This window comes from Eubalaena glacialis, chromosome 12 (assembly GCF_028564815.1).
Source record: "Eubalaena glacialis isolate mEubGla1 chromosome 12, mEubGla1.1.hap2.+ XY, whole genome shotgun sequence".
NCBI lineage: Eukaryota > Metazoa > Chordata > Mammalia > Artiodactyla > Balaenidae > Eubalaena > Eubalaena glacialis.
Window position 1 is genome coordinate 32,958,557 of NC_083727.1, and position 13,568 is coordinate 32,972,124.

Here is a 13,568-nt window from a genome sequence, read left to right on the forward strand (position 1 = left end):
TAGTCAAACATGCTGATTTATAGCAATAAAAGAAAAAAAAAAAAAGCCCAGCATCTCAGCTTGCCATAAACAAACCCAAAGGAATGATCAAATATAATTTTCATTATAAAACAATATCTCTTCCTGTTTGGTCTTTCAGAATATCTAGCTGGAAAAACAGAAGTGTGCTGTACAACCAACTCACTGCAAACCAATTCAAATATAAGTATTTTCCAAGGAGACTTTAAAGTCCAAAATGGAAGTATTTTTTAGATGCCAACAACAAAACCCCCAGTAACAATTTTGCCTTTCAAAACTGTAAAAATTCAGAAACATCTTCTTTGGTCTTCTGTTTCTCTCCTACTCCTGTTCACCAATACTCTTTCTGTTCTTAAATTTCAATGACTGAACACTATCATCAACACAAATTAATCAAATATTGTAAAATATAATATCTCACCACTTTGAAAGCTCTTGCAGGAGCAGGTAAAGAATTGGTTTCTTCTAAGTATTTATCCCAAGAAAAATGTTTCACATTTGGATAACCTAAGAATAAAAACAGTAAATCCTATCAGGTTTAACCAAAATGATAGTGAGAACCACAAACTGACCTATAAAATTATGAGATATTGTTATCATTATAATGAAGAAAATTATGTTCATATTACACAAAATAACTTTAAACTGGTTACACGTTCAGAACTACTTGTAGTAATGAAACCATTTTCATCTAGATCATGATGTCTTTATTAACTTTTAAATGAAAATTTAATATATACAATTTGCATTCTCAGGTAAGGATAGTCTTAAAACACAAAATACACACAAACATAAATACCCTTTAAAGTCTAGCAATTTTACTTCTAATAATCTAGGAAAAATTTCATATGTGTATACAAAGAAAATGCATCATTGTTTGTAAATGTGAAAATGTAAAAACCAGTTAAATGACCATCAATATAGAAATGTGCAAAATAGATATATATAGTAAGTGTAAAATAGAAAGCATTTGTTAAAAAGAATGAGGCAGGTTTATATATATCAATATGTGAAATATTCCACATAGTCATATTGTTAGGCCAAACAAATAAGTTAAAATAAATCCTGGAACAGTATTAACAAAATGTCTAAAAACAAATATCCTTCCTCCCTCCCACCCTCCTTTTGTTTCCTCCAGAGTCCAAAACCCAGTAGGAAGACATGAGTAGGAATTAATGTTGGCCCAGTAGGGTAGGAAATTGGCTACTTTATATAGTCCCCTTTATGGGGACTGAAAAAATAAGTAAATATACTGGAAACAATAGAAGCCAGATTTCTCACTGACTAAAAAGAGAGGTATAAATATGAAAAGTGAAAAACCAGAAAGAATTCAGTGGTGTTGGATGTGAATTGAAGCTAATGGTATTAAATTCATGGTTTTCAATATCTACAAATTCATATAGAAATACACATAAATTTTTTATATGTTTACATAACTGTATTTCCTATGTCTACTAAGAGGCTGGAAGCAGCATTAGTCCAGTAGCAGTGAGCACACCTAGTGTCTAGGTCTTAGTGTCTAAATATCATTCTCTATGAAAAGGAACCATGGAGTCTGGGAGAAATGGGTGACTTCAGGGTTGGGTCAGGGAAAGCACAAGATAAGCCTAGCTGTAGCAGAAAATAGGAAATTCTCCAAAAAATGATAAAAAAAACATGTCAAAAGGACATAGAAACCAGCTTAAAGGGGCTCCCACTGGCCAAATCTGAGAAAATCTGGCCATAAAAATAAATAAGGTACTGTAGTAATGGATTATAACCCATTGATGACAATAGTAATGTATGGGTCCATGCTGATATAAATAAACTGAATGATAAATAGGAAGATGAGAAAACTATTCTTTGCAGAAGAATGTCAACTAATTATGTACAAGGAATGATGAAATAAGAAAAATTACCATTTAGCAACTGTCAGAATAATAATTCACACTAGAAATATCAACAGATGCTAAAATTAGTGAGTGACATGGGAATGAAGTGCAGGATATTTATACAATCTCAAAGTGTCTCCCCCAAATACTTATCAATTACAGAGAGAAAAAAAAACGACATCTGTGAAGAAGCCTGGTAACTACCACCTTGATCAATTACTAGTAAAAATCAACCAGTAATGACACAAACGGACATCAAGTGCCACCTGAGAGGATGCAATGAGAACACAGCACTGTTTCTGTGATATTCCTGCCAAAAATGCATACCCTGCGTCTAATTACGAGGAAGTACCAATCATGCCCAAATTAAGTAATATTCTACAAATAATCTGTAGTCATTAATTCTCAAGCATATGGCAGTCATAAAAGTCAAGCAGAGCCAAGTGAAGGAGACCAGAGAAATATGACAACTGAGTAATATGCCTGATCCTTTGGCTATAAATGACATCACTGGTACAACTGACAAACTTGAATGGGTCTCTGGTTCAAGGGTATAGATGAGCCACTTACTGTTCTTGCAACTTTTCTGTTCATTCTACTGAATTATAAAAGTCCATGAAAGGAGACAGAAGACTTGGTAATCTGCCTCACATCAGAAGTCACTAATAATGCCTCACACCACCCCTTCCCAGGGTACCTAACCCAGTGCTGTGAAGACACAGCCAGGAACCTGTTGCTCACTGGTCCTGTTTATTTACTGGATCCCTGATGATGACAAAAACGATGATAAGAAAAAAAAAGATCATTATCAAACTGAGAAATCCAAAAGAATCCTCACAGCAATTTAGATGGTGATAGTGGCAATCACTATTCACAGCTCCTAATATGACATAAGCCACAGGACTCAGGAGGACTGAATGGGAGAAATCTTTCAGGCAGCAACACAAAACCATTTTGGGCCACAAAACCATTAATACCTTCCTTTAACACTTTACGGTTTATGTAAATGCTCTTTCATCTTCAAAACAGCTCTGTAAATCAGTAAAGGACAGGAGCTTTTATCTGTGAACATGGGAGAAAACTCAGAAAGTGGAAGGGACTTGCCTCTCCCATCACAGGAATGGATGGTGCCCTGAGTGAGTAAAAGATCAGGTATTAACTGAGACGCAGTATCAAGGAACTGGGGACAAGCCTAAAACTGACACCAGCTGGTAGAATGGAATAAGACAAGTATTTGAAGCTCCAAGCTGAGTCTTTATGCTTACATGCTGCAGGCAACAACCACACAACAGCTCCTAACAAACCAAGGAGGCATCCTTTCCCTGTGATAATGACAGTCTTCATCACTCACAGGAGTATCCACAAGCAACCACATACACCACAGTGATGCTCTGTGTTAGCTAACCACCCCACCATTTCATATAAGCAGTAGTCACGGCACATTAGTGATATGCTCAAAAACTCATTGCCTTATGATGAAGCCACAGAATCTGTTCTTTAGCACATGAAAATAAACTCAAATTGACATAACAAACAGTAGACCCATAATCAACACAAACCTGGAGGAGTAATAAGGGTTCTTCGATGTTCTTTACACCAACCAACTGGATGAATGTGTGGGCTAGAGGCTTCACACCTGTAGGTTACATAAATTTAAAAATCGTAATTATCAGGATAAATTCTCAAATACTAGTAAAAGTTCAAAAATGTTAGAGATTGTGAACACCTTATACGGAGTTCTATTTTTTACAATCTATCTAATTTGAAAAAGATATTTGCTATACCAAAGGATTTTTCACTCTTCCAATATATTAGTACCAAGTAGATTTTTATTAGATACATATCATATAAACGTGATACCAGGGAAATAGTTTTTGTTCCCACACAAATTGTGTTATATTCCACAACTTCAAAAATAGCAAAAATTAAAAGATAATAAATTTGTGTGAGTGTGAGTGAAGGGAAGTCCAGGACATTTGCAAGGTTTTGGGCATGGCCTCTAGAGAGTATACTTACCATTTTTTGAGACAGGAAGAATGCAAGCACAGCCTGACATTCCAAACAGTGAGTGAAGAGTTCTGTTACTAACATGTTTAATAAACAGGTCAAGAAGTAGATAATGAGCACAAAAATGTGAAGTTCAAGGGCAAGATCAAGGCTAAAAACACATACTTAGGAGTCATCAGCATTTGGGATTGTATTTAAAGCCATGAGCAGAGATGCGACCATCCAGAAAATGAGTACAGAGAACAGAAAAGAGAAGAGAAGAGACAAAGAAGTCCAAGAAAGAATGACTAGTAAAGTAAGAGAGAGAAAGAAAGATGAAATCGATTAGGTCAAATGCTACTGCTAGGTCAAAGAAGAGACAAACAAGAACTGATCACTGGATTTACCAACATAAATGTCATTAGTATACTTGAAAAGAGCTGTGTTGGTGGAGCTGGGAATGGGAAAGGGCAAAAGCCTGAATAGAGGGGGTTTAAGAGAGAGTGGAAGGAGGAGATCGGTTCAAGATGGCAGAGTAGAAGGACGTGCTTTCACTCCCTCTTGCGGGAGCACTGGAATCACAACTAACTGCTGAACAATCATCTACAGGAAGACAATGGAACTCACCAAAAAAGATACCCCACATTCAAAGACAAAGGAGAAGCTGCACTGAGAAGGTAGGAAGGGTGCAATCACAATAAAATCAAATCCCATAACCGCTGGGTGGGTGACTCACAAACTGCAGAATGCTTATACCACATAAGTCCACCCACTGGAGTGAAGGCTCTGAGCCCCATGTCAGCCTTCCCAACCTGGGGGTCCGGCAACGGGAGGAGGAATTCCTAGAGAATCAGACTTGGAAGGTTAGCAGGATTTGATTGCAGGACTTCAACAGGACTGGGGGAAACAGAGACTCCACTCTTGGAGGGCACACACAAAGTAGTGTGTGCATCGGGACCCAGGGGAAGGAGCAGTGACCCCATAGGAGACTGAACCAGAACTACCTGCTAGTGCTGGAGGGTCTCCTGCAGAGGTGGGGGGTGGCTGTGGCTCACTGTGAAGACAAGGACACTGGCAGCAGAAGTTCTGGGAACTACTCCTTGGCGTGAGCATGCCCAGAGTCCGCCATTAGCCCCACCAAAGAGCGGGGTACGCTCCAGTGCTGGGTCGCCTCAGGCCAAACAACCAACAAGGAGGGAACCCAGCCCCACCCATCAGCAGACAAGCGGATTAAGTTTTACTGAGCTCGGCCCACCAGAGCAACACTCAGCTCTACCCATCACCAGTCCCACCCATCAGGAAGCTTGCACAAGCCTCTTAGATAGCCTCATCCACCAGAGGGCATACAGCAGAAGCAAGAAGAACTATAATTCTGCAGCCTGGGGAACGAAAACCACATTCACAGAAAGACAGACAAAATGAAAAGGCAGAAGACTACGTACCAGATGAAGGAACAAGATTAAACCCCAGAAAAACAACTAAATGAAGTGGACATAGGCAACCTTCCAGAAAAAGAATTCAGAATAATGACAGTGAAGATGATCCAGGACCTCGGGGAAAAAATGGAGGCAAAGATCGAGAAGATGCAAGAAACGTTTAACAAAGACCTAGAAGAATTAAAGAGCAAACACCTAGAAGAATTAAAGAACAAACAAACAGAGATGAACAATACAATAACTGAAATGAAAAATATACTGGAAGGAATCAAGAGCAGAATAACTGAGGCAGAAGAACGGATAAGTGACCTGGAAGACAGAATGATGGAATTCACTGCTGCAGAACAGAATAAAGAAAAAAGAATGGAAAGAAATGAAGACAGCCTAAGAGACCTCTGGGACAACATTAAACGCAACAACATTCACATTATAGGGGTCCCCGAAGGAGAACAGAGAGAGAAAGGACCCAAGAAAATATCTGAAGGGATTATAGTCGAAAACTTCCCTAACATGGGAAAGGAAATAGCCACCCAAGTCCAGGAAGTGCAGAGAGTCCCAGGCAGGATAAACCCAAGGAGAAACACGCCGAGACACACAGTAATCAAACTGACAAAAATTAAAGCCAAAGAAAAATTATTGAAAGCAACAAGGGAAAAATGACAAATAACCTACAAGGGAACTCCCATAATGTTAACAGCTGATTTCTCAGCAGAAACTCTACAAGCCAGAAGGGAGTGGCATGATATATTTAAAGTGATGAAAGGTAAGAACCTACAACCAAGATTTCTCTACCTGGCAAGGATCCCATTCAGGTTCGACAGAAAAATCAAAAGCTTTACAGACAAGCAAAAGCTAAGAGAATTCAGCACCACCAAACCAGCTCTACAACAAATGCTAAAGGACCTTCTCTAAGTGGGAAACACAAAAGAAGAAAACAACCTACAAAAGAGACCTGATAACAATTAAGAAAATGGTAATAGAACATACATATCAATAATTACCTTAAATGTGAATGGATTAAATGCTCCAACCAAAAGATACAGGCTCACTGAATGGATACAAAAACAAGACCCATGTATATGCTGTCTATAAGAGACCCACTTCAGACCTAGGGACACATACAGACTGAAAGTGAGGGGATGGAAAAAGATATTCCATGCAAATGGAAATCAAAAGAAAGCTGGAGTAGCAATACTCATATCAGATAAAATAGACTTTAAAATAAAGAATGTTTCAAGAGACAAGGAAGGACATTACACAATGATCAAGGGATCAGTCCAAGAAGAATATATAACAATTATAAATATATATACACCCAACACAGGAGCACCTCAATACATAAGGCAACTGCTGACAGCTATAAAAGAGGAAATCCATAGTAACACAATAACAGTGGGGGACTTTAACACCTCACTTACACCAATGGACAGATCATCCAGACAGAAAATTAATAGGGAAACACAAGCTTTAAATGATACAATAGAACAGATTGCCTTAATTGATATTTATAGGACATTCCATCCAAATCCAGCAGATTACACTTTCTTCTCAAGTGCACATGGAACATTATCCAGGATAGATCACATCTTGGGTCACAAATCAAGCCTCACTAATTTAAGAATACTGAAATCATATCAAGCATCTTTTCCGACCACAACGCTCTGAGATTAGAAATCAATTACGGGGAAAAAACCGTAAAAATCACAAATAAACGGAGGCTAAACAATATGTTACTAAATACCCAAGAGATCACTGAAGAAATCAAAGAGGAAATCAAAAAATACCTAGAGACAAATGACAACGAAAATACGATGATCAAAAACCTATGGGATGCAGCAAAAGCAGTTCTAAAAGGAAAGTTTATACCAACACAATCCTACCTCAAGAAACAAGAAAAATCTCAAATAAACAATCTAACCTTACACCTAAAGGAACTAGAGAAAGAAGAACAAACAAAACCCAAAGTTAGTATAAGGAAAGAAATCGTAAAGATCAGAGCAGAAATAAATGAAATAGAAACAAAGAAAACAATAGCAAAGATCAATAAAACTAAAAGCTGGTTCTTTGAGAAGATAAACAAATTGAGAAACCTTTAGCCAGACTCATCAAGAAAAAGAGGGAGAGGACTCAAATCAATAAAATTAGAAATGAAAAAAGGAAAAGTTACAATGGACACCACAGAAATACAAAGCATCCTAAGAGACTACTACAAGCAACTCTATGCCAATAAAATGGACAACCTGGAAGAAATGGACAAATTCTGAGAAAGGTATAATCTTCCAAGACTGAACCAGGAAGAAATAGAATATATGAACAGACCAATCACAAGTAATGAAGTTGAAAAGGTGATTAAAAATCTTCCAACAAACAAAACTGCAGGACCAGATGGCTTCACAGGTAAATTCTATCAAACATTTAGAGAATAGCTAACACCCATCCTTCTCAAACTCTTCCAAAAAATTGAGAGGAAGGAACACTCCCAAACTCATTCTACGAGGCCACAATCACCCTGATACCAAAACCAGATAGAGATACTACAAAAAAAGGAAATTACAGACCAATATCACGGATGAATATAGATGCAAAAATCCTCAACAAAATACTAGCAAACAAAATCCAACAATACATTAAAAGGATCATACACTATGATCACATGGGATTTATCCCAGGGATGCAAGGATTCTTCAATATACGCAAATCAATCAATGTGATACACCATATTAACAAACTTAAGAATAAAAACCATATGATCATGTCAATAGATGCAGAAAAAACTTCTGACAAAATTCAATACCGATTTATGATAAAAACTCTCCAGAAAGTGGGCATGGAGGGAACCCATCTCAACATAATATAGGCCATATATGACAAACCCACAGCAAACATTATTCTCAAAGGTGAAAAACTGAAAGCATTTCCTCTAAGATCAGGAACAAGACAAGGATGTTCACTCTCTCCACTATTATTCAACAGAGTTCTGGAAGTCCTAGCCACAGCAATCAGAGAAGAAAAAGAAATAAAAGGAATACAAACTGGAAAAGAAGAAGTAAAACTGTCACTGTTTGCAGACGACATGATACTATACATACAGAATCTAAAGATGCCACCAGAAAACTACTAGACCTAATCAATGAATTTGTTAAAGTGGCAGGATACAAAATTAATGCACAGAAATCTCTTGCATTCCTATACACTAACAATGAAAGACCAGAAAGAGAAATTAAGGGAACAATCCGATTCACAATTGCGACAAAAAAGAATAAAATACCCAGGAATAAACCTACCTAAGGAGGTAAAAAACCCGTGCTCAGAGAACTATAAGACACTGATGAAAGAAATCAAAGATGACACAAACAGATGGAGAGATATACCATGTTCTTGGATTGGAAGAATCAACATTGCGAAAATGACTATACTGTCCAAAGTAGTCTACAGATTCAACGCAATCCCTATGAAATTACCAGTGGCATTTTTTACAGAACTAGAACAAAACATCTTAAAATTTGTATGGAGACACAAAAGACCCCGAATAGCCAAAGCAGTCTTGGGGAAAGAAACGGAGCTGGAGCAATCAGACTCCCTGACTTCAGACTACACTACAAAGCTATGGTAATCAAGACACTATGGTACTGGCACAAAAACAGAAATATAGATCAATGGAACAGGATAGAAAGCCCAGAGATAAACCCACGCACCTATGGTCAACTAATCTATGACAAAGGAGGCAAGGATACACAATGGAGAAAAGACAGTCTCTTCAATAAGTGGTGCTGGGAAAACTGGACAGCTACACGTAAAAGAATGAAATTAGAACACTCCCTAACACCATACACAAAAATAAACTCAAAATGGATTAAAGACCTAAATGTAAGACCGGACACTATAAAACTCTTACAGGAAAACATAAGAAGAACACTCTTTGACATAAATCACAGCAAGATCTTTTTTGATCCACCTCCTAGAGTAATGGAAAAAAAACCAAAAATAAACAAATGGGACCTAATGAAACTTAAAAGCTTTTGCACAGCAAAGGAAACTACAAACAAGATGAAAAGACAACCCTCAGAATGGGAGAAAATATTTTCAAACGAATCAACGGACAAAGGATTAATCTCCAAAATACATAAACAGCTCATGCACCTCCATGTTAAAAAAACAAACAACCCAATCAAAAAATGGGCAGAAGACCTAAACAGACATCTCTCCAAAGAAGACATGCAGATGGCCAAGAAGCACATGAAAAGCTGCTCAACATCACTAATTATTAGAGAAATGCAAATCAAAACTATAATGAGGTATCACCTCACACCGGTTAGAATGGGCATCATCAGAAAATCTACAAACAACAAATGCTGGAGAGGGTGTGGAGAAAAGGGAACCCTCTTGCACTGTTGGTGGGAATGTAAATTGATACAGCCACTATGGAGAACAGTATGGAGGTTTCTTAAAAAACTAAAAATAGAATTACCATATGACCCATAATCCCACTACTGGGCACATACCCAGAGAAAACCATAATTCAAAAAGACACATGCACCCCAATGTGCATTGCAGCACTACTTACAAGAGCCAGGTCATGGAAGCAACCTAAATGCCCATCGACAGAGGAATGGATAAAGACGATGTGGTACATATATACAATGGAATATTACTCAACCATAATAAGGAACGAAATTGGGTCATATGTAGAGACATGGATGCATCTAGAGACTGTCATACAGAGTGAAGTAAGTCAGAAAGAGAAAAACAAATATCGTATATTAACGCATATATGTGGAATCTAGAAAAATGGTACAGATGAACCAGTTTGCGAGGCACAAATAGAGACACAGATGTAGAGAACAAACATATGGACACCAAAGGGGGAAATTGGGGGGCAGGGGTGGTGGTGGTGGGATGACTTGGGAGATTGGGATTGACATATATATACTAATATGTATAAAATAGATAACTAATAAGAACTTGCTGTATAAAAAAAGAAATTAAATAAATAAATAAATAAATAAAATGGAAAGCCAAAAAAAAAAAAAAGAGAGAGAGAGAGTGGAAGGAGATGGGAATAGCTAACTCAGAAAATACATGTAAGGGGTTGTGTTTTAAAAGGAAGCAGAGAAATGGGAAATTAGAAAAAGGGAGGTTGTTGGTTTTTTTTAAATTTGGGACATACTTAGGGGAAGCTGGATGAGGCATATATGGAAATCTCTGCACATTAAGTTTAGAATTACTTCGAAATAAAACTTTTTTTTAAAAGATGGGAAATATCACTTCATTTATTCAAGACATATATGCTGAGCGACTACCATGATCAGGGCACTGTTCTAGGTGCTAGGGCTACAACAGCTACCAAAACAAACAAAAATCCCTTCTCCTGCTTGGGTACTGTCGGAATAATTCAAAAGAGAGGGATGACCTGTCAATGCAGAAGAGAACTCACTCTGTGCGAGGGAACAGAAAAGCGTGAGAGCGGGGGGGCAATCACGCACAGTTAGAGAGAAGGTTCGACAGAGATCAGAAAGGTGGGAGACAACATGTTGGGAGCATGTGGGCCTCTCTTTTGAGCATGTCTATTTTGTCATTGATACAGGAAGCAAGCTTATCAACTGAGTGGGAGAAAAGGAGAGGGGTTGTGAAAGATTTGAGGGAATAAAAAGGGGAGTGAAATTTCCTGGAAGAATAGACAAGGACATGTAGCAGGATTATGGGGCAGGACTAAGGGCCCCGTTGACGTTAGCAGTCATGAAAGTGAGTTAGGTCAGTCAGCATGTTGCGTCTTTCTCCAGCTATATTCAACCGCTCAGGCACAGGCAGAGAGTAGGCAGAAAGTCAGATTCAACCAGAATTGGGATTTTTGCCAGGCAAACACAATATAAGGAAGTAGAGGCTATACTTACAAGGGAGTAGTTATAACAGTATTACAAAATATACAGGCATCTAGAGGCATATTACAATTAAAACCTTAAAAAAAAAAGTTGGTAGAACATTTCCCATCTGTGTTCTCAAAGATGATAGGAATCATGAAGTTTAAAAAAAACGTCAGGACCCTATGATCAAATATTTGAGGAAAATAACACATCTCCCTCTTAGAGATTTACAAAATACATCATTGGCATATTAAAGACTGAAGTTATTCTACACCAGGCATACTTCACCTTATTTCACTTTGCTTTACTGTGCTTTGTAAAGATCACATTTTTTACAAATTGAAGGTTTGTGGCAATCCTGTGTTGTCAGAAGATGGTTAGCATTTTTTATCAGTAAAGTGTTTTTTAATTAAGGTATATATACATTGCTTTTTTAGATATAATGCTATTGCACACTTAACAGGCTACAGAGAACTTTCCAGGAAATGTTGTAAGTGAACTAACATACAGTCACCACTTTCCAAGTCAATCTTTCCAAGTGAGCAGCTCTGACCAGTAACACAAGATGAGCTGATGGAACCCCAATTTAATGCTGATTTTTCTCAAAGTTATTTCAGTAGAAAATACCTTTAAATTTATAGTTGAAGGTTTTTATTCACTTATTGAATATCTCCTACCCACCCTCCCTTACACTATTATTTTTCTTAATCTATATAGGGTTACATGTGTATGTGTATGTCATTATTTTAGAAATGTGAAAGGAAGACATAATGCTGCCCAGTTCTTATGGCAATTGGTACATTTCTTACACTATACATTTTCATAAAAGATATTTTAATACCCAATTCCTTCCGAGGCATTACTCTGAATTGTATAAGCAAAACTATGGAGCTCGATTTCCAGCTGTACTATTCTTTCCTAGACAATTATTTGGTTATGGATTATTAGTAATGATGCAGCCTTTATTTTAGGGAAATTTTTATTTTATTCTAGGGAAAGCTGTTAATTGATACAGGGATCCTTAAACATGAAAAAATAAGTATAAAATACTTTAATTTTTTTCTTCCCAATTTAAGACAACTATCAAGTACTTCTAATTATCTGTCAGGTTCATGTTGATTGAGATAAAAGCATTAGACATAATTAACTCTTTTGATTCTACTGGATTTCTCTATAAATTACAAGTAAGGAAAATACTGTATCATATTTTGGCCACTCATTCCTGTATTGCCTGAATCTTATATAAGGTTTTAATATTATTTAAATATTGATCAAAGTCACCGTCTAAAATAAACCAGGAAACTGTCTCAATAATGAAAATAAAAATAGCCCTATTTTTATCTAGTTTACTTATAGCTCCTCAATAAACAAACAACACTTCGTTCAGAAGTTGGAAGGCTGTGAAATCCTTTGTTACTATTGAAACACAAGTCATCTCTTAGTCCCATCTAGTGTTCAGAAGCAGAAATGTAACCAAGAAAAAATATATTGAAGAACAACTAATGGTGAAAAGTTTGGCAAATCGTTGCTCCCTGTGCCTTTCCTTTCTTTCTTTGGGGTTTTTATGTGTATTGTTAAAGAACTCCATCTCAAAAAAAAAATTTTTTTAAAGTCCACTTCACAAGTAAGTGCAAATTATTTATGAAGGCTGCTAAGATCCAATCAGACCTAGACTGGTAAATAATAACAGAAATAATAATTCATGAAAAATCCACGTTTGTAATATAAAGTGAGCAAACATTAAGATCCTCATTTTATGGAAACACTGAGAGGTTAAGCGATTTTGGGTTAAAAAGAAAGGGACCCTGGTTCTATCAGTCACAGCCAAAAGCTAAACAAAAGTAAGGCACACACGCTGGGCTCCCCAGATCTCGGCAGAGAGTCAAACAAGAACATTTCAAGACGCTCACTTAAGGAAAACCTCAAAGTCTTCATTCAAGCAATGGTTTAGATTCTTTGAAGAAATACAGCACACTTGACCTCTCTCACTCCCTAAATCCAGAGCATGATGACTGTCCATTTATTTCCCAGGGCCCACTTTCCTGGCTCCCACTCTGTGCTAACTCTTCAGGGCTTCCAACACTCGGTTTTACTACTAAACCCCAAACCTCATCATACGGAGTCATCATAGTTCTCCTTTTCATCCCTAATTCATTTCCAAACCCATTCCCCACAGTGGCTGTTTTCAATATTCGTAATTTGCGTCAAGATTAAAACCTGATTTCACTAACACAGTGACTACTAGGAAAAGATAAAGGAGGTGCCACCTCATCACTCTCCCGTCAATTTTCCTCTCCTGTCTTCATTTCCTCCATGAGTGAGAATAAAGCTTATTTCTTCCCAAGGCTAGCCCCTCCTACGGGACGCGGTACCCTCAATTATCCAGTATCAAATAT

The 13,568-nt window shown here is 37.3% G+C and overlaps 1 protein-coding gene across 5 annotated transcripts in view; it reads right to left on the minus strand.

The window, feature by feature from the left end:
• The window catches only part of L3MBTL3 (L3MBTL histone methyl-lysine binding protein 3), a 119,659-nt gene that overhangs the window by 53,371 nt on the left and 52,720 nt on the right, over positions 1-13,568 (minus strand). For all 5 annotated transcript variants that reach the window (XM_061207728.1, XM_061207727.1, XM_061207726.1 and 2 more), the window contains 2 exons: positions 3,449-3,525; positions 440-525 (listed from right to left, as the gene is read on the minus strand). In XM_061207728.1, the coding sequence (XP_061063711.1) occupies positions 440-525; positions 3,449-3,525 (163 nt within the window). The remainder of the gene's footprint in view (positions 1-439; positions 526-3,448; positions 3,526-13,568) is intronic.